Genomic DNA, 25,051 nt, shown 5'->3' on the forward strand with positions numbered 1-25,051 from the left:
ATGCAAGACCAAACCACAAACTGTCTGTAAGGTACGACTGACTTTTTAAAGTTCAGCCAGTGTTATGTCTGAGCGGCGATAGTCTGCACCCACATGGAAGGGATGTAACAAGGTCATACAAGCCTTCATGTCAAATAGTCCTTTAGATTAAAGCAGCGTGAGGACTGTGTCGGACATAAGGTGTGAGCACTCAAACTGAAAGCTTTGGCTTTTACAAAAGGTAACTGGACCCCTTCACAGGAGAGAGCCCCAGCAGAGACAGACAGGTTTAAAAATTGAGATCAGCTGTAAGCCTTCAGACCCGGACAGTTAGTTTACACTGCATGGTGACGTGCGACCACCCTCTCGCCTGGATTAGACATACACATACGCTCTGGTATGACATCACGGGGTCACGCTTAGTGTCTGGGGATCCGGGCCTCTGAGGCTTCAGCGGGCAGTCGTGCAGGGGTCGTGTCCCTGGAGGGTCCTGTGACGGCTGTGACCATGTCAGCCGAGTACAGACTGCTCTGTGTTTGAACCGAGACACTTCTCAGATTGCTTGCAAAAGACTCAGAGGGAGGAACGGGGTGGGGTCGGGGGCAGCCAGGAAAGGGAGGAAATTCAGGCCTCTGCTCCGAACCCGACGACTTCTGAAGTTCCAGAGCCCTCCCACGCCACCGAGTGCTGTTGGCACGGCTGCCCACAAGGGAAAGAGAGTGATGAAATGTGGGGGAAACCATGCGGCTTGGCGAGAGGCAGCAAGAGCCCTGCACATGGACCAGCGCTACACACACACACACACACACACACACAAGGGAGGGGACAAATAACCGGCTGCTGTCAAAACAAGTGCATGTTTCCACGGACAACGGTGCATTTGGGGCTGCAGGTGTGCTGCGCCTGGTCAGCTGACCCGCCGTTTCCTGTCAAACAGGAAGAGCCAAATGAGTGGAGATGAAAGTTCAAGGTAACACACAGCTGGCAGTTGTTAAGGTGGGTAAATGCAGGTGCGGCACAAGAGCAGCAGTGTGCGTGCCGTGTAAGAGGAGCCTAACCCAAACAGATGACATAAAAACGTGTGTGAATGTGGGCTCAGCAGCGCCGTGTGCAAACTCTGCAAAGGCGCAGCGGGATCTCGAGGGGCCTCATTTCTAAAGACGTCTGACTTTGTTTTAGACTTCGAAATCATTGCAACATACAGGATTCAAAAATTAACTTGTCTCAGTTTTCATACTCTAGAAAAACAAGTCAATGGATGTGGATTGATTACACATTTTAAAAAAAAAAAAATCTCAACTTTGTGCAAACTTTGTGCAGATGAGGCCTCCAGGAGAAAGCTGCCACTGGATGTAGGACACTTTAACAGACAGCCGCATTCTCCTGCATTCGTCCGTCTCCTCACACATGAATGACACCTCCTGCACTGCCCTGTGTCCCTGAGGTGTCAGTCAACATAAGGGGAAAATGAGATTGTGAGCTTAATGACTCGAGGCTGCACGAGAAGAGGAGGGAGCTCAGGGTGGGGATACTCTCACAGACAGTCATAATTGTGTTCTGGTATGACTGCAGAAGCCGATATTTGGAAGATAAGCATCTAGCAAATCAGACTTAATGGGAGTGACATTTGCAAGATGAATGGAAAATGATGAGGAGTTCATGACTGTACTATTTTTTGGGAGAAGACTGTAATTGCTTGGTCTTTAAAATGTCAGAGAAGGATGAATGCCAGTTTCGAGTTCCCAAAGCCCAACATCTCAATTCCAGTTGTTTATTCTGTCTGAAAAACCCAAAACATAATACGGTGCGACAAGAAAAGCTGCATATAAAGTCAGAAAGAAGAAGCTAACTGTCTCCAGCCATGCCAGCTGCACAGCAGTGCTTTGAGCTACAGGCAAATGTTAGCATTGCTAACATGCTCACACTGACTATGCTAACATGCTGATGTTTAGCACGTATAATGTTTACTTCATGTCCACCATCTCACTTTATCATATTAGCATGCTAAGATGTGTGCTGCTGAGGCTGTCATTTGTTTGGCAGCTCTTGGACAAGTTCAAGGGTCCTCAAAGTTATTATTACAACGTGAAATGTGTATCTAAATCCACGGAAGTCCATCGAATAGTCACTGAGGTATTTCACACAAAATCATAAATGTCAACCTGCTGGCAGGTTTTTGGCATTTTTATTTGATAAATTACTTTAAATAAATAAAGAATAAAATAGAATAAATATCATAATTTTCCATTGATCGCTTCAAGTAAACATTGTTTTCAAGTCAACAGTGAGGTTAACTGCGGTCGAATAACAGAGTGGGAAAACAACACGAACACAATCCAGATGTATGAAAAAGGCCAAAGATGACAAACTGATGTGCTAATAACTTCCAACCGGAAAATCAGCACAACAGCTTCAGCCAGTCAAAGATCTGACAGCGCACTAAGTCTGTCGATACTGTCCTGTGTCAGTGAGGTCAGACATGCCCAGACATGTCTCCTGAAATGAGGTCATCTCTATTCTTTGAAAGGTAATCTTGCTTCACAGTCTGCGGCCACAGTGAGGGACTCAAAGTGCTGCAGTCCGGCAGGAACATCGCTGTTTGCGCATCACGACAGCCTGCAGAGGTAGACCTCTGCTAATTTGTAACTTGTCTGAAATGGGTGGGTGACCTGGGGCCTGCCTGAGAGGTGTGGTTATATGAAGCAGCTCGCTCTGGGGCATCCGTGTGTTTGTGTTTAACACCTAGTGATGATGAAACCTGCCAAGAGGAGCTGCTGAAAACCGTGGCCTACATCCATCAGAATTACTGCACGTCCACGAACTGGAGGAAAAAAACCCATTTAAAGCCAAGTGAATTCATTCGAGAGCAGTCAAATACATGTTTAATAGCTCCATACAAGGCCAACAGGCAGTAACATAATGAACAAAACAGCGAGTCAAACAATGTGTAAGCTGTTGGAAAACTGGGTACCAGCTGCTAGTACTTTGCCGTGTACATTAATATTTATTTCCCAATCAGAAATAGGAGTGGTACAACCGGCTCAGACACAGTTTCATAATACTTCGTAGCATTTCATTACCTTTAATTGCCCAATAACATTGAAGCTTGTGTCAGCTAATGGTGAAGTGAACCAGAAAGACCTCAATGAATCACTTGGCAATGGGCTTTTGTTCAATCTATTTGGTACACTGAAACCTTGGGGGCAGCCACGGAGAATCGTTTGTTTTACGCCCCACTTCCAGGGGCCTCAATGATCCAGCTGGCACACGAGAGCCCAACAACCAATTCCCCCCCACATTTCATTTCACCTCACTGTAGATACTGACATGAATGCACTGCGTCTAATGAGTGGCAATTAACAATGTAACGGCGACAGGGCAATCCCCTGCAGAGGTGGCTTACAGTCAAGTAAATAAAGATAAGCAGTTGTAGATTTGTGATTCCTCAATCTGATGATGGAGGGCTTGTTTCAGTTTTGTTTACAGGGGGGGAAACACGAGCTCGAGCACCAGCGTAATTCATCACACTCGGCTGGGTTCTGCATTTATCATGTCTGAGGCCAGCTCACTTCCCATTTCCAGCCATTTGTTTTTGTAAAACAAAAGCCGCTGCGATATGAATTCCAGTTTAAACCAGAGCCTGGGCTGCATTTTCCACAGTGCTCTGAGACCTTGAGCCTTCTTTTTTAAAAAAACAAAACAAAAAAACAACAGTTCTGCGACAATGGCTCGGACAGATCGGCACATTCAACAGCTCAGCATGTGGACCTCTCCCCACTGCTTTATTTAGGTTAGGCACGTGAGCAACAGCAACATTACCTACACATAATGAACTACTTACATGAGGTGAATGCATGTTAAAATACACTACAGCTACGTTTCAATTGTGCAGTTCCAGTTTGACTACTAACTGTCTTCACTTAAAGTATCTCTGCAAAGAATCTGTTTAACACAAGCAGGGAGGCTGAACACAGCATTACTTTGCCTGTCAGTCAGCAGTCGGTTACAGGCACATTCATGTCAAGTTGAGGTATCTTATCTATGCCAATCATGTACTGACAAATACACTCACAGCTCTAACGTGTTCTAGATTAGCTCTCGTAGACCTGGATAACAGTAAGCCGTCTCATTCTAGTTTTTTCTACAGTACGTGTGACCACCAGATGGGTGGGTGTTTCCCATATTAGTCAGTTACAGGATATTTGAATGGTACTTTACTATTGTACTGCTTTCACATGTTACTTGAATGCAGGACACCCTTCCCACCGGAAACAACACTTAGCTGTATGAAAATACTACCAGCCTGTATCACCCAGGGTCATGTTTAAGTGGAGTGTTTCCGGTGTCCGCTGCCTCGTCCTCAGTGCCTCTGATTGAGGATCACGTCCACAGCCTGGGCCAGGTTGTCCACGGTGCCGTCAGCCGTTACCGTCAGGTGCTTCTCGTCGCTGGGCCTGAGGGAGGACATGCAAAAGCACAAGGTTAAGGACACGCAGCAGAGGAAGGCACAGGAACAAACAGCCACCTCAGGAAACAAGAGGGGCTAGCAGTTTGATGTTATCAGCCACATTAACAGGACTGAATGTATGATGATGATGATGTATGATAGTCTAAGAAGGTTCAGGAAAGGCCAAGCTTGAACAATTCGGCTCAATACAGCTTGAGGAGGAATAATAGGATCTGTGTCCAGAATGATCATAAGAGCTCACTTATGACCAACAGCACTGTACTAAAAATTAAGGTTTTGCACGATTTTTTTTCTTGCTGTGTTTATATCTTCACACGTAAAGGTGTCTCTGCAGCTGCTTGCCAAAAGCCCCGGCAGGGTAGTGCCTGTTTTCTGTCTCCATCACCAGCTGTCACGCACTGTTCCAGGCTTCTTTAATTTATCTGAAGGCAACTAAAAACAGACCAACTGAGAAATACTAATTCCGAAACACCCAGTTTCTTAAAATAAAGCCAAGAAAATAATTTGGTTGTGGGACCCTGAGAGGACGCAGTTGCAGGATGCTAAAAGGTTGGAAGAGAAAGAAGAAAACATCTTTCTGCTGCACAACACTGAGTTTATTTCTACTGACGTTTCTCAAAGCTTTGGTTTTTTCGGGGGAATGGCAATGTCAGTCTGTCCACCACTTAGGTCCAGGCTCAAATATCTCAAAAGCTACTGGAAGGATTGGTATGAAATTTATATCTGCGTAAAAGCTCATGGCTGATAAACATACAGCTGACCAGCAGTAACCAGCAGACACGGCTTGTTTCTAAAGGGTCGTAGATGATGGCTGTGCTCTATCATTATGTCTATTTAATGGGGGTGGGTTATGAGATTGGGTTATGTTTACAGTGTGATATACACAGATAATGTTTTACAGTTTTTCAAGTATCTAATATCAAGTGAACTTTTGTGCTCCTACGTGTGAATGTATTCGTGGAAGAATCAATAAAGACAAAGGTCACAGGCCAAAAACATCAGAAACCACTGACCACCATCAGAGTTTTGTCTCAACCTGGTTTCCTAAATAGTTGAAAATCCATAGGAGGCACAGGGCAGCCTTGCCTATCCCCCTCCTGGCTGCTGCCATTGTTTGGCTCAGGGCCCAGTGAGGGATGCAGATATGGCTGTTTAATCAGCTGGTAGGGGAAATGCGATCCATTTGGCGTGGCACCAGACCCCGGGCCGGCATGCAGGACCCTTTTCCTCCCCATCACATCAAAAGGCAGAGACGCCCCCTTCATTCATCTGCAGGGCTGCCCAGGATTCCTGCTCATTTATGAAGAGGTGCCTATAGATTCCCCCCCCCCCGACCTCCCTGGGCTGCCTTGACCAGGCTCTGTGTGCTGCCTCTGTTCCCCAGTCACGGGTTGGAGCTCCAGATGGGGAGGCTTTGTCTGGCCCTGGATGTGCGGCACACACCACCATTAATCCTGCCCTCTGAGAGCTTGCAGAGAACCATGGCAAATATTTGTGAGCCGCCCAAGTGTAGCATCAGAAAGAAGAGGCCAGTGTGTGTGTGTGTGTGTGTGTGTGTGTGTGTGTGTGTGTGTGTGTGTGTGAAGATAGGTGTTGAATACTGAAGCTGCAGTGAATACGGAGAAGCCGTGCCATGTGTTTACGCATGTCTGTCAGCCACCAGTACTTGGGTTATGTGAGCTGGTTCGCTAATGGTCTGGGTGTTATGTCTCCTGTGCTGGATTACTCCCACACCCGTTTCTGCCCGAGGACTGATTGAGTTCACACACGCACACACAGGCATGAACACACAAGCAAGCACATGGCTCTTATGTTTCAAGCAGTGAAGCCAGCAGCATCGACCACGCTGTCTCTCCAGCCTGATGCTCCTTTAAATCTCCCATGGCCTCCGCCTTGCAGATATGCATGCATGTGTGTATTCATTTTACTGCTTTCCTCCCAATGCCATGAATAATGAAGGAGCAACCAGGTCAATGTGACCATGCAAAATTCAGCACAACGCAGCTAGTGTTACCGATGAGGTAATCTGCAGCTCGCTGCGTGTCCTTCAGGTCAATGTAATATCAATACACATGAAAAGACAAGCTCGGTCCCTGAGCCTGACGGACAGTGCGCAGCCTTCACGAACGGATGAGGTCAGCCATGAGGTAGGAGGTGGGAAGCAGCCAAGAATTTAGTTCAACACAGCTGCCACAATGCTGACAAACTTCACCAGGAACTTGGTCAGTGATCATAAGACGTGGGGCCTCTTGGCAAAGAACTACGGAAACTGAATCTGGATCGATCTGCGTCGTGGTGAAAGAATTGTTGATTCATAGATTTGCTTTTTGACAGAAATGAATCGACAATGAAAATTAGTATACTTTACTGTAATACAAATATAATAAATAGGAATAAAAATAAATAAAAAGTATAAGAGAGTCATCTTAATTTAAAGTATGTTTGACAGACACTTTTAAAAAGTGTACTTCTGATTAGATTTCATTGAGTTCTACTTAAGTATTTCAAAATGAATATATGAATTCAAGTGGTACTTCTTCAAAGTGTACTTCATTGTAAGTGTACTATAAATTGGACTTAAGTGAACTAAATAACAAATACTTTTAATAGTGATAAAGTGTACTTTTAAAAAGTGTATTATTTTCAATCCCTTGGTAAAACACTTAGCATTTAGTATTAGTATTTAGGTATATTTCCAACACATTGGTGATATAATACAATTGTACTGCAAGTGTGTTTTGAATGCTCATGAATCCTGATTTTAACTGGTGTACTTCTATACTTTATACTTTCAGTATATTCAAGTATGACTAAGTGGTACTCAAGAACTATTTGAGTGAACTTCAGTATACTTGAAGGCGACAAACAGAGTATACTTGTACGTTCCTCAAAAAGTAGAAATTAAGTATAATATTCTTTTAATCAAAATCTACTGAAAAATATAGATATCAGGTTAAACGCTGATGAAAGTAATCTGTAATACTTCATCCTTTAAGGTTATGAACGCCGAATGTATTTTAAGTATGTATTTTAAATTCGAGTAGCGTTGCTCATCGTTCCATGTGCTATAAAACAGGTACATACTGTACATCTCTAATCTCCTACAACAGCTATAACATGACAGTGGATTAACAGTTTTGCAAGCTGGACACGAGAACATGGCTATCATGTATATGATGCGCAGGCAGGTTTCAGATTATAGCAGTTTACGAGCGTCATAAGGATAGAAATACAGTATAACATGATACATGGCTCTATAAAACACAGAGATAAGTTTTAATAAGGACAGACCGCACTGCTGTGAAATACAAGTTGATACGAACGACTCAAATAGAGAGTGTACAAGCGTGTGAAAGTCAGCTGATGTCAACGACCGGGAGAGATGAGAAACAGAAATAAAGAAAAGGGCGGCTATCAAGGTGGCTGACCGTGGGGTGAAAGGCATGGCAGCCTTCCCATCGGTTAATGCTTAACACACTAGTGCATACACAAAGACACACACGTGTGCACAGAAGGAAGCAAAACTGTCACATACGGCCGATTTCGATTTACACTTCTCTCTTAACCTCTTCACCTGTGCTGAGTGTGCGTGTCGTTTGACGCCGCGCAGATAAAGCAGATAAGGCATGCATGAGTCTGAGCTGACAGCGCAACTTCTGGGAAACCTGGTTGGAAACAGCAGCTGAATTTTGACACATCGAAATATCTTGTTTTTAGGAAACTTTGCAGCTTTGAACTAACTTTCCTGTAACTTCGCTCTTCATGGAAACTTAGTGCTTCTCTATCGTAGCAAAAATGCTAATCACAATTACTTGAGACCACAAATATTTAAAACAATTTAATCAACTTTAAAAAAAGAGAACACGTCTCTTTAACAGTGGATTGCCTTGAACTTTAAATATAACTGACAAACTAATACAAAGTAAATGTCTCATAATACCACTCTATGCACCAGCGCCGTAATGTCACATATGGATGTTCAGCAAAATCCACCAGCAGCTGGCTTGACTGTTTTTTTCAACCAATGACAGCTTACTTGACCCGCAGCGAGCTGAGCTAAACATGTCACAGCCTGGCTTTTAGGGACCACTGCTGTAATGGAAAGGGGTGCGCTGGATTTATAGCACAAGAAAAAACGAGAGCGTCAGTGCAAAACTGAGTGTGGCTCAATAACCGTTTATCTAGATTAATTTGTCTTCAGAGTTACTGGAAGCCAAAATTGTAATTGAGGGTTAAATTCTACGAATTGCCCAGCCCTTTGGAAAGTTCTAACTTAAAATTACAAACGTACAGGCACGTAGCAGACCTCAAAAGAGGCAGGTTCACTAGTTAAAACAAAAGTAAAAGTATACAGTAAAACTGACAGACTGCATCTAAAAAGAGGAACAACGTGGAAGCTAAACAACAAGGACGTGACACACACATGCAACTTTTTAAGGCCAAACATTCATTCTAAATCTTATTAAAACATGAGTATTTCCGTGTAAAGCTTTCGTGATTTTCCTCTTTAAATTAAAAACCCTAACACCCCTGGTATTCTGTAATGTGTGCCGTCACCTGGCTTTGCAGTGAGGAATCTCATTTATGAGAGCTATGACAAGGCTGCAAGGAAAAGAGTCAACCTGCCAGCATGATACGGAAAAACACTCAGGCCAGCTCATTGTGTAGAAGTGTGTTTTTCATACCAGACCAGTGAAGGCACCATCAGCCAAAGCACTGCCTTTCCACACTCTGTAAGCAGACTACATAACCATAACCCAGAGGAGAACACGGCCGGGTGATAACTATAGCCTTTATGTTCAGCCAAGCCTTGTGGGTGATATAAGATACTAACACCAGACAAAGCTTTCTGCCCTCACCCTGAGGGGAGGAGAAGGTTTGTAACTGCATGTGTTTTCTGCTCCTCGGTGACGTTGCAGGAGACTTGGCCTTGAGGGTGAGAATGTGATCGTGTTTGGTTCTAAACAAAAGGTCACGGGAGAGACTGATGGAGTATCAGGATCCTCAGAAAGATAAGGACTGCAGCCAGTTGAGATGCTCCAGTCGAGTTTTATCATCATCTACTCCAGCTTCACTTTTATTCTCACTTTTCTTTTACCTGTTATTTACAGAACCACAACGCTGATAACTCCCTTGAAATAATACAGCTGCAGCCTCTTATGAAAAGCAGCCCAACTGAACTGGGGAAACCACCATGTTACGTGCATGTTATGGCAACAGCAATGACAGATGCTAAGCTGAGGTCTTCACATCCTCCGCTGAGTTTGTGGCCATGCAGCAGCCGTTATCACTTCACTGTACAAAAGCTGTGTAACGTTGAGTCATGATCAGCAAACAGCTGCGGTGGTTTTCACAATTTAACACACACACACAGATTAACGGTTCTTTCCAATCGAGCAGGATGCAAAGGGGATTCCCTGGTTGCAGCATGCAGAGCCACTTGATTTTTTTGATATCCTTTAGCTCTCTGAAACCACGTGTGTGTGCGTGTGTGCATGTGTGTGAGAAAGAGAGACAGAGAGAAACTGGAAACTTTATCCTTCCCAACCACAAACACATCTGAGGCAAAACGAACAGGACGTAAAGCATCTACCTTCACTTTCTGTCTCTGAGACACTAACAGCTCTATGTTGGTGTCTTTGCAGGTTTTACCTCCCGAACTACAAATCTTGTGTACATTACAGATCACAATTTCAAATGCCTGCCGGATTAGACTTGAAGTACTTGTTCAGACTCTCAAAAAGCATTGATTTCTATTAATTTCCATGTATGAAAATTAAGTACCAGTCTCTTGAAACAGCCTCTTGATCAGCAGTCCCCAGCGGGGGTCCGTCGGCCCGATCAGACAAGCAGTAGAAGTACCCTCATGCTCCATGTTCTTAGAAATGGATTATAAACTAGATGTTACTTCACATTATCAACTGAAGATACTGTCATGCATTTAACAATTGGTTATTGCAGTCAACTGTATATCCATTACTTTAAGCTAACAATTTAGTGTTTCTCCAGTACTTTTAGCTAAAGATTTCAACGGTTTATTCATCACTTTTACCTATTTAAACTACTTATTGAGTACTTTTAGCTAAAAATTTCAAATATTTACTCTGCAGTAATTGTATTTTTTTAAGTTCAGCTGTTTATCCATTACACTTTTGGCTAATTATTTCGAATGTTTATTAATTACTTTCAGCAAACACTTTCAAGTGTTTAATTATTACTTTTAACTAATGGTTTCAACAGCCTCCTGAGCACTTTTAGCCAACATTTTTAATTGTTTATTCACTACTTTTATCTATTTCAACTGCTTTTTGAGTACTTTTAGGTAACTTTTTCCAACTTATTACTCTGCAGTACTTTTAGTGTTTATTCATTCCTGATCTGAACTGATGCAACTGTTTATCTATGAAGTACAGCTAACCATTTGAGCCGTTAACTTTTTATTTAATACAACACCTGGTTATGATAGTTATTGTTTATGTAACCAAACTGACAAAAGGAAACTCCACTTATCATTTCACAGCTGTCCTGTCAGTGTTGTGCTCAATATGCAGAGCCTCATGTGACCCAGATCTAACCACACTCTTTTCATCAGGGTGTTATTATTAGCAGAGCCGCTGGTGACTTGCTGAGCCTTCATTCGTGTGTGTGTGTGTGTGTGTGTGTGTGTGTGTGTGTGTGTGTGTGTGTGTGTGTGTGTGTGTGTGTGTGTGTGTATCCCGGTGAGCAGGAGTGTTTTGTTAGTGGTGAGGGACTGCTGAGTCACCTGCTTCTGCTACAGAAAATGCAAACACACATGTGCAAGCACACAAACATATACACACAAACCATTAGAAGAAAAAATGGCTCCAGCTGAAACCAGGCAAGGGCCCAAGTCCCCCCAGCCAAGCAGCCTGTCTACTGGTAATTGCAAGAGGGATTGGATCCCCATTGAAACGACTGAGGGCCTGTGTTCATGTGTTTAAGAGGCAGTGCTATGTTTCAGCTTGCCATCTGTGGGCTTTAGCGCTCCGATTCTCTCCCACTCTCACTCCTTTTCTTTCTTTCTCTTTTTCTCTCTCAGGGGTGGAAAAGTACCGTCGAGGGGCTCAGTGGCCAAGGCCCGGCCGGCTCCTTTGTCTCGCCGTGGGAGTCTAGTCTCACTGTGAAAAAAGCTCCGGTTAATTATTAATATCTCATTGACTTATAACGCACAGCAGGCTTTAGAGGAGCCTGTAGGCAGAGGAAGCTGTCACTCTGGGGTGGGGAGGGATGGTCAGACAGGCTCAGGCACCCACCGGAGTGTCATGAAGCTCTTTAATCTCTTTGTACAGCTACTGCCACATCCATCTAGAATCTGTCCCCCATCTCTGGCGGCCCTGTTACATTCTGATCTGACGTTTATCTGATCCAAACAGAAGGTTCAAAACATAGCTTGAATGAAAGAGAACAAGATGTTGCAGATTTGGGTGGGGATAAGTCTCACTTCACCTTTTCTACAATCATTTTAGCTTTGTTGTACTTTGCTCTGATTTGTCACTCTGTATCGTGTGATCACAATGACATAAAATGACCTCTTATCTGTTACACGGGGTACTCTTGTACTCAAATATTGACCTCCTGTGGTTAAATGTGGCTAAATATGGCAAAACCATGAGTTATGGATAATGTTTGGAATATGCTGAGCATGTAGATGGACAGTGGAAAAGTGGATTACGTTGCAGCAGCTGTTTGATAGGTTTCCATGGATATTTTGCAGTGTTTTGCCATGAAGCTTGGACACCACTGGAATTAATTGCAACTGCTGAGAATCCAAGTTGATTGCAGATGCCATTCTCAGTGGCCAAGAGGAAGCAAACAGTGAAGGTTCAATTTTTAATGATATATTTTATTGAAAGCATAGAAATATGAAATCCATCTGTTAAAAAAGAGAAAGGTTTATTTGTGTGAAACTTTGTCATAATTCATAAGAATTCTTGAGTTATGGCCGAAAATGTGTTTGTGAGGTCACAGTGACTTTTGACCACCAAAATCTAATCAGCTCACCCTTGAGTCCAAGTGCTAAATTTAAAGAAAGTCCCTCAGCCGTTTCTGAGCTATCATGCTAACGAGAATGGGACAGATGTATGGACTGACAACCCAAAAATTGAATGCCTCTGGCCACGGCCGTCGCCAGCACAGACACAATAAAGACAGAGCAGTGTAGGGTCTCCGGCCAACAGCAGAGTGCCTGATGGATGAGGAAATCATTTCCAGAATTGATTGTGTTTACATTCCCCACAAAGCAGCCGATTCCAATCCATGGGAATGGGATGAAAACATCACTTGGCCTCTAAGTTAATTAGCGGGACTGTATGGCATTGTATGGAACACTTAACTGATAATCAATCCTATATGTTTATGGCAGAGAAAATTCAAGAAGACATCATTTCTAAGTGTTAGCACTTAAATGCACTTAAAAAGTTTATGTATTTGAGAAAACTCTAAGTGCTGTGCAATCCTGAGGCACTGCAGAGGATGTTGAAAAGAATAACCCGCCCACCTCCGGACAAGAAGGGATAAGGTGGGAGCGAGCAGCCAGGAAAGAGATCCAACCAACAAAAAACAGCTTTCATGTGTTGTCTGTTAAAAAGGAGGGTAATGCAGCAGTGGAAATGGAAACAGCATGTAACGTATATTTTCCTATTTTGCCATGCAAAAGTTTTGCCAAAGGCGCTGCTGCTGACTGACAAAGGAGCTATGGAGAACAGCAGTCGGAGATTAGCAGACAGGACTGAAACAAGGGCTGATTCATGGATGGTCGAACACTTTTAGCCTGCCTGATATAATATGCTACTATGAAAGTATGAGATCCATGGATTTGTATACATAGTTGATCATGTCTGTTGCTCTGGGGCCACACTGTTTTACCATGGGAGCAGCAATAAATCAAACACTGCTGACTCAATCTGCCTGTTTGCCGCAGAGCAAACAAAACCTAATCGGTCTCAATGCTCTTGGTTTCAGTTCCTCTGATGATCTGGGGGGACCTAGATACAAAAGAGGGACCCTGCAGATTCTGCACCAGTTCAAAGGCCACACTGTGCACATAGCACGATTCAGTGGATTGGAGCAATCGGTCTCTGTGGAGGCGCAGAGGCAAACAGACCTCAATGACACAGAAATACTGTAGCAGTCGAGTTGTCGAGCTTGTAATCTCATAGTTCACAGCCTCAGTGGAGAAGAGTGCGATGTGATAACTTCACTTCCTCCCCACACAGACAAAACTAACGTGCTAACAGAGGTTAACAGGACAGGGCGTGGGACCGCGCCGCTGTCTTAGAACGTATGAAGTGCTAGTGCTCTCGTCTATAAAAGAAAAACAGTTGACAAAGGTCAAGGCATAGCAAAAGCGCAGAGAAACTGCAACTCCAGCATTATCTCCTCAGACACGACCGCACATCAAATCCAGTTCTGCAGAAGTGTGCTCCAAAAAGACAGTTCAAGTCATTATCATGGGTAAAAGGATATTTTCTAATTGTCTGGATGATCCATGCAAACAACGCCTTGAAATACGGTAAGTCACACGTGCTAAAGACAATCACTCCCTGTCTGATGAGCACACACTTGAAGCCATGTACATTATCATAGCAACTGAGGCCACAGGACACCAGTGGAGGAGTGAAAGATAAGCTAGGCTGAAATACAGTATGTACCTGAGAGCCATCCCAGGGGCAGCGCTCAGTTTATAAAGGAGATTAAGCTGCAACCACAGCCGTGCACGTTCGCCCTGTCAAGGTTCAGTGTCACAGATCTGCGAAGGACAAAGCCCATCCATAAACCTAACACTGCTGTGCTGTGTTCAGCCTGGTGTCTGTTGGATTCACAGGAATGGAGATCTGATAGGCTGTTTATGTCAGGGGGGGGAGCATCACCTTTCTGGAGACACACACACATAATCCGGTGAAATGTTCACACTCTTCCATGAACCCTTTCACTCAGTCACCCATTCAACCTGTATATTTATGCAGGGAGGAGAATTGTTAACTCTGTTTTGCATAAGCGCCCTGTGTACACAGAAGAATGAAAACGTGTTAGTGCAAACAAGTTACAGAAACTAACACTGATACGTATAAAGCAGAAACTGGAGCAGAAGAAGGAGGTATCATCTTCAAAAGCATATATTAAAAGATTTAAATACATAATATCTGCAATATACTCACGGATCACCTTACTGAGCAAAACAACTGAAAGCCTTGTTTTTTTGCCAGCTTCAGTTTTGAAATTAAAAACCTCTCGAGGACGCTTAAGTTCAGCTTAATCTGATTTCCTGTTATGTTCAAATGGTACATGTACATCTTGTTAGAATGACATTCAAATCTTGGCAAATGATTTATGTGCAGTTTTCAGAGGTCAGATAACAATTAAACATGTGAAAATATTCTATTTTGACAAAACATTGTGCAAGCAATTGAAGATTTATCACGCAGATCCTGAACACTATGTTACACTGAGCTGAGGGCAAAGACCTTTCCACTGTGGGAGCTCTACCTCGCTCTTACAGTCTGTTTGCTCAGGCTGATGGGCCATTTGCTTTCCTAATGAGCAGTCCTTCCTTCTACTGGCTGCACTGATAATGGCTTTATTTGCATGACTTCATTAGGGTGGCCGGTGGAGATCTGCTCTGGATATCCCCACCAATCACAGTGTTATGTGTCACTCACCCAGTCGGGTACATATGGGCCGCTGGGAGGGAGGGAATGATTTCACTGGATCTGACCTGAACTGGGCCAATGGGGATCATTTACACTTTACTGGTGCCATGAGATGTTAAGAGGGACGTCTCTTGAGCTGTCAGCGCTTCCTCTCACACTCTCTCACAGGGCTGTACCATCCAATACCACAGCCTGAGGTCTATTCAGAAGACTGAAGTCACATTAGAAAACTTCACTATGGCCTCAAAGCACATTCTTTTGACTCTCCTTCCACATCTGCCTCAGACCTGCCGGTTCTAATGACGCTGATTACAGGAGTAGCAGTTACAGTGATAGCTATGAATATTTGCATACCGACCATCTGGTGAGAACTGTGTGTTCTAACTGACGTGTTTCATTGCACAACACTGCGTGTGTGCACATGTGTGTCTTTGCATGAGCACAACAGCTTCATTGATAAGGTATGTGCTAACCGCTATACTCCATGTTACACAGTTCACAGCAGTCATAAAACAAAAACACTGTCATTACAAATCTGTAACACTTTTTACAGACCTTTATTTCATGTTTTCACAACCAGAGTTGGAAAAAGTGAAAAGAAAAAGCTTTAATTTCATATCAGATATCAGGAATTTCTGACAGCTACGGTATCTCCCAGATAGCGTCAACAAAGCCGCAGCAAAAAGGCTGCAGATGCATCATTGCTTGCAATTACAGCCAATGAAAATCCAACACACAATCAATTCAGCTAACAGGAGCTAATGTTTGTTTGTCTTCGGTTTCCCTCGTCAACGACTACTAACGACCAACACTATAAAATAGCTAATTTAATCTTGGTTTACGTGTACCTGATGTGCCTAAAGGGTAGCAATGGAGGCCTTTTGCAGTCTTCTGCCAACCTGACCAGAATGGAGCATTGAACTATCTTTAGCATGCTGCTAATGTTAGCATGTTTGGCATTAACAAGCATTAGCATGTTTAGTTTTCTGTATGGTCTGAGCTTGGAGGAGCAGCAACGAAACCGACTCACGCTAAAAACGCTGAAGGAAATCTAATGTGCGTGGTGATCCCATGGTTACTCACCCCCACTTTAACACTCGCTTCCTGTTAGCGTCCCTCAGTGACGGCCGCAGACATAAAGGCCATGAACCAGGGTGCAATTTCAGCAAACTGGTTCATAGTTTCTATCATCAGGGACTGAGTCTCTCTGGAGACTTTAATCTGGCTCGGCCTGCTTGGAAAACAGTTTCCCAACACTCACACTAGCAGTGAGGCATTGGCCACAGGGAGAGGTTTACAATATAACCCATTCTGAGGATGGTTGCTGCTGTGTGAAACTGTTTGCTGTGCACTCTCTGCCAGATTCCAAATGCAGTCCAGCAAGGGCTTCCTCTAACTCTCTGGCTTTCATTCAACATACCTAACAACACTGTGTCTGACACATCACCACACTGCTTTCTCCTCCACAGAATTACAAATGTCAGAGTTGAGGGTGTGTGTTTAAATCAGAAGTCTGAAATGCTGCTTCTTTGATTATCACAGATACACAAAGAGACAGATAGCATAGCAATTAATCTAGCTTCCAGATAGTGCAGGAAGGGAAGAGCGCGACGTCAACCTGCTTCCATGAGGCCTCAAAGCTCGCCAGTTCTGTGCTGATGCAGTTCCTTGAAGATAAGAGAACAGAAAGAAGAACACACGACCAGTCGAGGCCACAGGCCGCGGGAGATGACTACTTAAAAAGACAACTAATAGCCGCAAGACAGAGAAAGCAAGGATGGCACACTCATGATGTGACTGCCTGACTGTCTGAGCAGAAAAATACAGAAGCGGTTATGTGCTGATCCTGCTGCCAAGTTGACATCTTTTCTGGGTTTTTATGTACGGCTACAAAAACAACCCAAACACACACCCTGTAAAGAGTTGCACTAATCAATATTTTGCATTAATAATACATCAAACAGCTCTGTGTAATATGTGCTGCCCCTACTCAGAGAGCATACCCAATGTTTGCAACTAGCTGGTGAAAAGAGTGGAACCATTGAGCAGAAAGAGCCACATATTTCTCTAAGTGGTTGATAGAGACCTGAAACTTGAAGATGATGCCACTGCGTGACTGCTGGGCGTCACGCGTTTAACATATCAGCTTTATGAGGCCACATGTCATTGCTGTGCTCATGGCTTGATCCACTGCCCCCAAGTGGACAAACAAACAAACAATTCATAAAGCTTTAATTAATACTTAATTTTGCTCATTATAGACACATTTATCTACAAAAACCTTTTACTTTTCACAGAATTATCCAAAATTCATCAGTCCAAAGGTGCTCCCTAGAGAGAGTAGAATAACAAAATCACTTATGAATCAGGAAATCCAGCCAACAAGACAAAGAACATAACCAAGTTGCACATGGTCTGAGTTTGATACTGGCTTTCACTATGTGACGGTTTTAGATATTAAACCTTTGAGATTAGACTGTCTGCTTTAATGTTGTGATTACCCACAACATAACTACAGAGCTGAGAGGCTGAGCAGGGCCTGGACGAGAGCGCGGTGTCTGCAGAGCGTTCCCATACAGCTGATTAACATCAGCAGTCAGAGCTCGATACTCCCAGTCTAATTTCCAACCACTTTTTTGGTGTAGGCCCCTCGTTTCAAACCTGTTCTACATTAAAGAGCAAAGGGTTCTCTGGTTCCCCCGAGGGAAGCGTGCTAACCTTCGCTCATTATTTAAGAACGAAGGAAAGTTCACTGCTAGCAGAGCACTCCTCGAGTACAATTACCCCTATATTACACCTATAGCTTCAACAGCCATTACTGGTAGGCACTGTAATATCGCTTCTCTTGGCTCCTGCTCTTGAATTTAATCTGCAGGAGCCATCACAATAACATAACAAGCACATTCATGTGCTGTGGTTGTGAAAAAGTACAGAGAGCAGTTACACGTGAAACCGTCTTACTGTGCATGCTCAAGATAACAAGCATTCATTTACTTCAACCTAACCCTAAAACACTGCACACTTTCAGCTTTGTCTAACAGAATTACGATGACGTGTACCATCCGACAAGGCGAGGCACACCGAGGTAGCCGACAGGTTGATGAGTTCACTTCAAAGCATGTTAAAGTCGACCTCCAGTCGTCTGTGAGAGTGAGAAAGCAGACGGTGAAACATACAGAAAGCCTCTGCGTCTGACAGCAAAATTAAGCTTAAAGAATTTCAGGTCTTATGCCGTCCATGCTGAGTAACAGTTCGTCAAAAGCTTTGTAAAATATGCCGATATGATTAGATTAGTCTGTGATTTGTATCTTTTTCCCTTCCTGTCTTGTCACTGGGCCTGGGGTATTTGAAGCGGTCTTTTCTCCAAGCCTGAGGCCTGCGCAGCATCTGGTTGACTTGGAAACAGCTGTGTTTTCACAGATCTGACTGAGGGTTTATAGCTGCTCCCAGCAAGCCTGGGTTCACTGCGCCTGTTTGGCTAAAAAATGTTAAATCTCACATCCTCTCCTCTCTCACAGTCCCACAGAAACACTGTTACTGTCGCCGTTTCCCTTCTTGCTCTCAGGGAATGTATACAGCGTACTGTCTAATACGTCTGGATGTGGGATATTAGGAGGCGTCTCTGTTTAATGAGTAAATGACAGCACATGTTACAGCCATAAATCATAATCTGCTGCACAAATGTTACTTCCTGTTACTGGCTGTGCTTCAGAAGCACGAATCTACAAATACAAGCCTCTCCTGTTATCGCTCACACACAAATATGATGCATGACTTATTCAAAGCAGGTAAAGCAGCAATAAACCATCAAACCATAGCAGCTCATGTAAACAGCATCTAATATCAAAAGGCTCTTTATTTTTGGTCCAAATATATAATCCTGCGCTGCTAACTGATGATCTACCATCTTTAAAAAAACACTATAGTGTCATTTTCCTGTACTATTCTTAAAACATGATGTAATAGCTTGCTGTATTGCCTGTGCATGCATTTGTTTCACAATATAAACTCCTTCACCTATCGGTCCATAAATATAGACCACCACAGCTGAAACATAACTCGATACACGATGTAACGAGAGAGTGATTCCACACATGTTCCTCTGTGGGAAACATCCCATTTATTCTGACCAGTTGCTCCCTCCTCCTCCTCCTCCTCCTCCTCCTCCTCCAAGAGAAAAAAACAAAACAAAAAACAAAACACTGGACGAGCAGTGATATCGTTTCATATGGTTTATCCTGTGTTGAGTGCTGAGTGTCAGCACACTGGAGCTGAACTGAGCTGCAGGGAGAAGACTGTGGAGTCACATGGAGCAGATGGATTGTAGATCAGACCACGTTCAGTCTCTCAGTCTCTACATGCGGTCACTGAGGCGCTGCATGCTGCTGACTTCTGAACTCGCATACCAGCGTAGATATGTACAAGTTACACATGTAAATGCCAGCACACGACAGTGGAAACACCCCCCCCCTTCCCGAGTCATACTGTACACACGAGGACAGGTTTTACAGCGAGTGCTCTTAGCTCAGGATTAGAGCTGACTGATGCTCAAGCAGATTACTCAGCGTTCTCTGGTCACATGACCCTACACCGGCATGCCAGTCCGTGGCAGTGGAGCAGGTCATCAAGCACGGTGCTCTTCAGATTAATCGCTGGTTTACAGCCAAACAAAGTGGTCACAATAACAGGGAAGAGGTTTGACGTCCTCCACAGCGGGGGTGATCTCTGAACGCTTCAGCCACTGCCATCGCCGAGGATTTAGCCTCTGGGGGCAACGATCAGTGTTTCGAGGATCCCGGTGTAGACAACGGATATCTGGGCCGAGATTCAGATTAGCAACTCAACTAATAAAAAGCAGAATCGTCATCTGATGAGAACCCATGAGAGCAGAGACTGCATTTTAGCCAATGTCCACATCTGTTTACCTGCATGCAACCAAAGCCCGCTCAAACCTGATTGGTCAATACCACTCAGACTATAAACAGAGACCATAACACCTCCTATACAATAATCATGTTGTGCATTCACATGCAGATATCTGTTCATAGAGTTTACAGCAGGGGTGGAAAGTCTGCTCTGTTAAGTACTGTTTTTCAGTACAATTTTGAGGTGTGTGTACAAGTATTTCCATTTAATGCAATTTTTCAGTCTTACTCTACTTATATTCGTCTACTGATACTTTTATTTAAGTAAAGGACCTGAATACTCGTTCCACTGTTGCAACAGTAACTGAGGCTGTGTTTAAAATGAGAAAAGCAAAAAAACAGAGACACATGGGTAAAATAGTGGATGCTCATGAGTCCCTTTCCATTCCCAAAAATGACCAAAGTACACATATAAAACGTAGGGGCAAGGTCGTATTACATACAGAAAAACCATTAAAAACATCCGTTACGGTTTGACTTTGAACATACATTATAATGTGCAGTTCCATAACAGTGTCTCCTCCTACTCGCAGTCACTTTTCTCTTTTCTTCAAGCCATAAGTACAGCATATATCATCTAAAATAATCAACCATATGTTCCTGTAATTACACCATATGAAAGGTGCCCCAGTAATCTCCAGATCTGGGATCATAAATCCTGGGAGAATATGACCTTGTGGGCGACCAGCATTCAACATGTGGAGAGAATAAAGCTATTTTCTGCGGATTCTCAAATCAAATAAACAAATCTGGAGGACTGAAGAATGAGGCGGTTGGCTCACAGGAAGCCTGTATTTTGAGGAGGAAACTTTGATTCGCAATGCTGGTGTGAGGGCGCCCTCACCTGGCAAATAGCTGAATAGATTTTTAGTTTAGGATTTTACAAAATGGTCAGACTAGCTTCAAAATGCGTAGTAAATGTGTGATTTTTTAAAATAAAAAGCATTGAAATATTTCCTTGTCACTTCCTCTTCCTCTAAAAACACAAAGCTATAAAACATGGATATGCAGCATGATTTATGTGATGCTTAATGATACCTTGTCAGGTAGCAGTTTTTTTCCTTTTTACCTCCAGGCATAAAAGTACGGGTTAAACCAGAGAGCAAGCCACTATGGGGCTTGGCTCTTACTCAAGGATACTTCAGCCGGGCACACACTGTCACAGTTAAAGGATAGCTTGGCTAACCAATAAGGACACCTGTTGCCAACAAGGAGTCATGTTCAGTTTAGGTAGATTGTGTCGGGGAAACCATAGCTCACTCTGAGAGCATTTACGGATTCAGGACATCACTGACCTGTATTTGCCGGTCCTGACTTGTACGCCTTTCATTCCACAGCGTTGGGCCCCACCTACATCATTCACCAGATCGTCCCCGATCATCAGCACCTGCAAGTGACGAGGGCGAAGAAAAAGAACAAATTTAGTTCAGGAATATCTTTAGTTTGCCAAGAGTGGCAGTTGTTATCTCCTCCTGTTGTTCCTGCTGCATCGTCAGCACTTGGCGGATCCATTTCACGCTGCCCTCCCTTCTCCTCATGTTTCTTTTTGAAAACTTCTCAGCCATCGTCTCCACTGACCAGGTGCTTGCTGTTACACAAGCACAAGATTGCCTGCTTGTGTGAAAAATGTGATTTCTGAATAAAAAGTAATGGTTCATAATCGGCAGATGGAGGTGAAGAGAGGAAAAAGAGCAACTAACGATAAGTGATGCAATAACAGATACTATCACACATCGGTTTGTAGTTCAAAATATGGACATAAGAAGAACAAAAGTTTATCAGTAACAGCAAACTGGGGTACTAGAAATAGGCTGGGAGCTCAAGGAACAGCAGGCTGCATTATTCAGTAACGCAGGCAGGTTGATCACACTCGGAGATAACCAGGATCAACTGAGGTATCAGAGAGTTTGGAGAAGGAATGCAAGGAATATCACTGGTCTGTAGGAAGGGAGCATTTTGATTTGATCACTGAGTGACTCAACGAACAAGAATCTCTATTTTGGGAGAAAAAAAACAAAAACAACGAACCCTTTGCACCACCATCTCTGCCTGAAAGCCTGGGAGAGTAACTGAAGGCTTTGGAAAGGGCAGCAGATGTAGCTGTGGCTATATCCATGTCTCTCCCAAGAAAAGAAAATCCAGAGAAAAGAGCGAGGCTTAGACTGAGAACCGAGCTTTCTCAGGGTGCCAACTGCCGGGTCCAAATATAGATAAGCTTAGAGAGGCTGCAGCGATAGAGCACAGTGCTCAGACTTGAGATTAACTAATGCCGAGTCAATATGTACACGGTTATTCTTTTAAAAGCATTTTTTTCCTGTCCACAAGAGCACTGTGACATGACCCGCCTTCGCCAAAGTAAACACACCCTGTCGTCACAAGCCAAAAACATCATAAGAGTTTTCCCTTCTCTATACTAGGCATAGGTACTGAACACAAGTTCAAGCACCTGCTGATTAAAAAAAATTTTAAAAACGCAAGGGGGTACAAATGAACAGAGGTGCCTTGGTTTTGTGTCAGCGTCTTCCTGTTTCAGCTGCCAGAGGCTAAATTTGTCAAGCTATCAGTTAGGAGGTGTGTTCAAGTAATTGGTTTAATGTGTAAGAGGTATGCCTCTTTGGGAAAAGTGAGTGGAGTGTTAACAGTTCAGCAGTGCAGTGTATGTGGAGCAGGTGGCTGCTATGAATGGGGCACGAAACCAGGAGGAAAACAAAAATCTTGAAACAGTAAAGGTCGTTAGAATTGAAAATAATGTGTAGAACATACTGCACGGTCATAATGTGTGACATAGAGTACATATTCTCCATAAACTGGCCTGATGACTTCCACTCAAAGGCCAGAACAGAGTCAAAACACAGAAGAATCCCCACGGAAAAGCTAAACGATTAGCATTTTAGCTTAGCTCAAGGAAGTGAAGTAAGACTCTACATTGCTGCACATCAAATACTACCAACTTGTCCTCCCACAAACATACAGTGTCCTCTTTTGTTACATACCTCATGTGGTTGAAGCCCCATGTCACTGAGAACACTCTGGAAGAACGTTGAGGACGGCTTTCCAATGACTTCAGCCTTTAGATCACAGGCATACTGGAACAAAGAGCTCATTGTCAGCACGCGCAGAAGTGCTGTTATCGATTCTTAATAAATAAATCAATGCAAAATGATGCACCTACTGTACCTCCAGAGCCTTCATGTAGACCCCAACATCTAGTTTCAGACCATCTGTCTCCTTGTAGTACCTCCTATGAAGGGAAAACATCACAAATGTTTTGTTTGGTTCTGCGAAGACATGGTTCACCTTGTGCCTCCTACCTGAATAAGCAATACAGTAAGGGCTACTGGCTTTTAATGAGTTCTTACCCTTGGCCGAGTGAGAACAGAACTGGTTTCTCCAGGCCTATAAGGACCGAGAATGCCTCGTTCAGGTTCTGATAGGAAAATTTTTCAGCCGCGTCTCCAATCACCACACAGTTTGGGTTGGTCTTGTCCACACTGTCAAACTCAGGGAGAAGTCCTGTGGAAGAGTAAACACACAGTTTAATAATTTTTTAGGGTTAGGTCATTTAAAGGAGAAGTCTGGTGATATTCTATACCTTTCATACTGTCAACAAGTACTGTCTTTATAACCAAAATCAGCTTATTTCTCTGTGACACAGACCTCCATTGCTGTCCAAAAACTATTAAAAACATGTTGCTTTATTCAGTGAACATGATGGGAGTGCAGTTTATTAAGCATATATATGACACTAATTGATTTTTCTTAAACACTACAGTGCTAAAAAGGATTATATTTAATGAAAATATATATTTTTAAGTTGTTTTTCAAGACTGATGTCTTTGGTAGGAAGCATCTGGCTTGGAGCAGAGAGTGAAAGACGGGCTGGGACAGTGAACACATTGTTTGTTTTAGTCTCTGTGGGCAATAACAATCGAATGAATTCAGGCTGATGTTAAGAATATTTGTTATGTGCAGTTTTGCTGAGTCACACACTCTGCAGCTGCATTCAAGGCACATGCTAATCTGGTTTAAGTGGTTAAAAAGGATAATTTTAGATGCACTGCATACAGGGTCAAATGCTGAAGATAACTAAGGCTGACTGTCAAAATGTCAGTCTTGACAAATTAAAACATTACCATCATACACCAGCAGGTGAGGCCGCAGACCCCTGTCTTTCAGGACAGCTACAGCTGCAGGAGCAGGAGAGAAGACCTCAGACATGGATATGTCAAAGCCCAGTCTTTGGAGCTTGGCTACGAATGTCTCTCTGGCGGCCTGGGTCTCATTGGTGCAGAAGCGCAGCTGCAGGTCGGACGCCTTGAGCCTTAAAACGGGTCAAGAGGTCAGATTGAGGATGGAGCACAATGCTATAGGACACAGTGACGCTGAGGCAAACATACAGCTGGGACGATGAATGCACACAACCCGTTTGAGAGTCTTTCAAGGGACTGCGATTATCTAGACGTTACCAGCACAGTGCATAACCGGGTGCATGCACTTTGCTCCATGGGCTTTGACAGTTAGGTATGCAGAACATGCAAGCAGCTAAAAACTCTAAAAAGGTCTAAAACGACTCGATTCATACACTCACTTTTTCACGGCCTCAATCGAACCAGAAATGGCAACGCCGTCGCCCTCCCCGCTGTCATATAGAACGCCGCACAAGTCCAGTATGACACCTTTCAAACTCTTTGCACAGCCCGGCCAGCCCGCGTCAGCCATGGCGGAATGACAGCCTCAGCGCGCATGCGCGGAAGGCAGGTCCGCCTGTCATGTTCTCGTGCGCATAGCTCGTGCGACTTGATTCAGACCGGTGGGCCAAAAAACAGTAAATAAATACATCAACAAGCTGCCTCCGCCTTTTCAGATAAAGACCACGGCAATCCCGGACAAGAAATATAATATTTCATTAGAATCTGTTTCACTGGAAAATTATTCTCTGAAAGACCAAACAAAAATGGCATCCTCCACAATTTGATAAAAACTAACACTAAGAACTATATATCCAATGT

General features: G+C 43.5%; 1 protein-coding gene across 1 annotated transcript; it reads right to left on the minus strand.

Moving 5' to 3' along the window:
• Positions 1-3,734: 3,734 nt before the first annotated feature.
• On the minus strand, positions 3,735-24,789 carry lhpp (phospholysine phosphohistidine inorganic pyrophosphate phosphatase). Its single transcript, XM_070990498.1, has 7 exons — positions 24,631-24,789; positions 24,176-24,363; positions 23,402-23,555; positions 23,220-23,283; positions 23,036-23,128; positions 21,338-21,429; positions 3,735-4,433 (listed from the first exon to the last, which is right to left on the minus strand). Exons 1-7 carry the CDS (start codon positions 24,759-24,761, stop codon positions 4,340-4,342), a joined length of 816 nt encoding a protein of 271 aa, XP_070846599.1. The 5' UTR covers positions 24,762-24,789; the 3' UTR covers positions 3,735-4,339.
• Between the last annotated feature and the right edge of the window lie 262 nt (positions 24,790-25,051).

This window comes from Chaetodon trifascialis, chromosome 21, assembly GCF_039877785.1.
Source record: "Chaetodon trifascialis isolate fChaTrf1 chromosome 21, fChaTrf1.hap1, whole genome shotgun sequence".
Lineage (NCBI taxonomy): Eukaryota > Metazoa > Chordata > Actinopteri > Chaetodontiformes > Chaetodontidae > Chaetodon > Chaetodon trifascialis.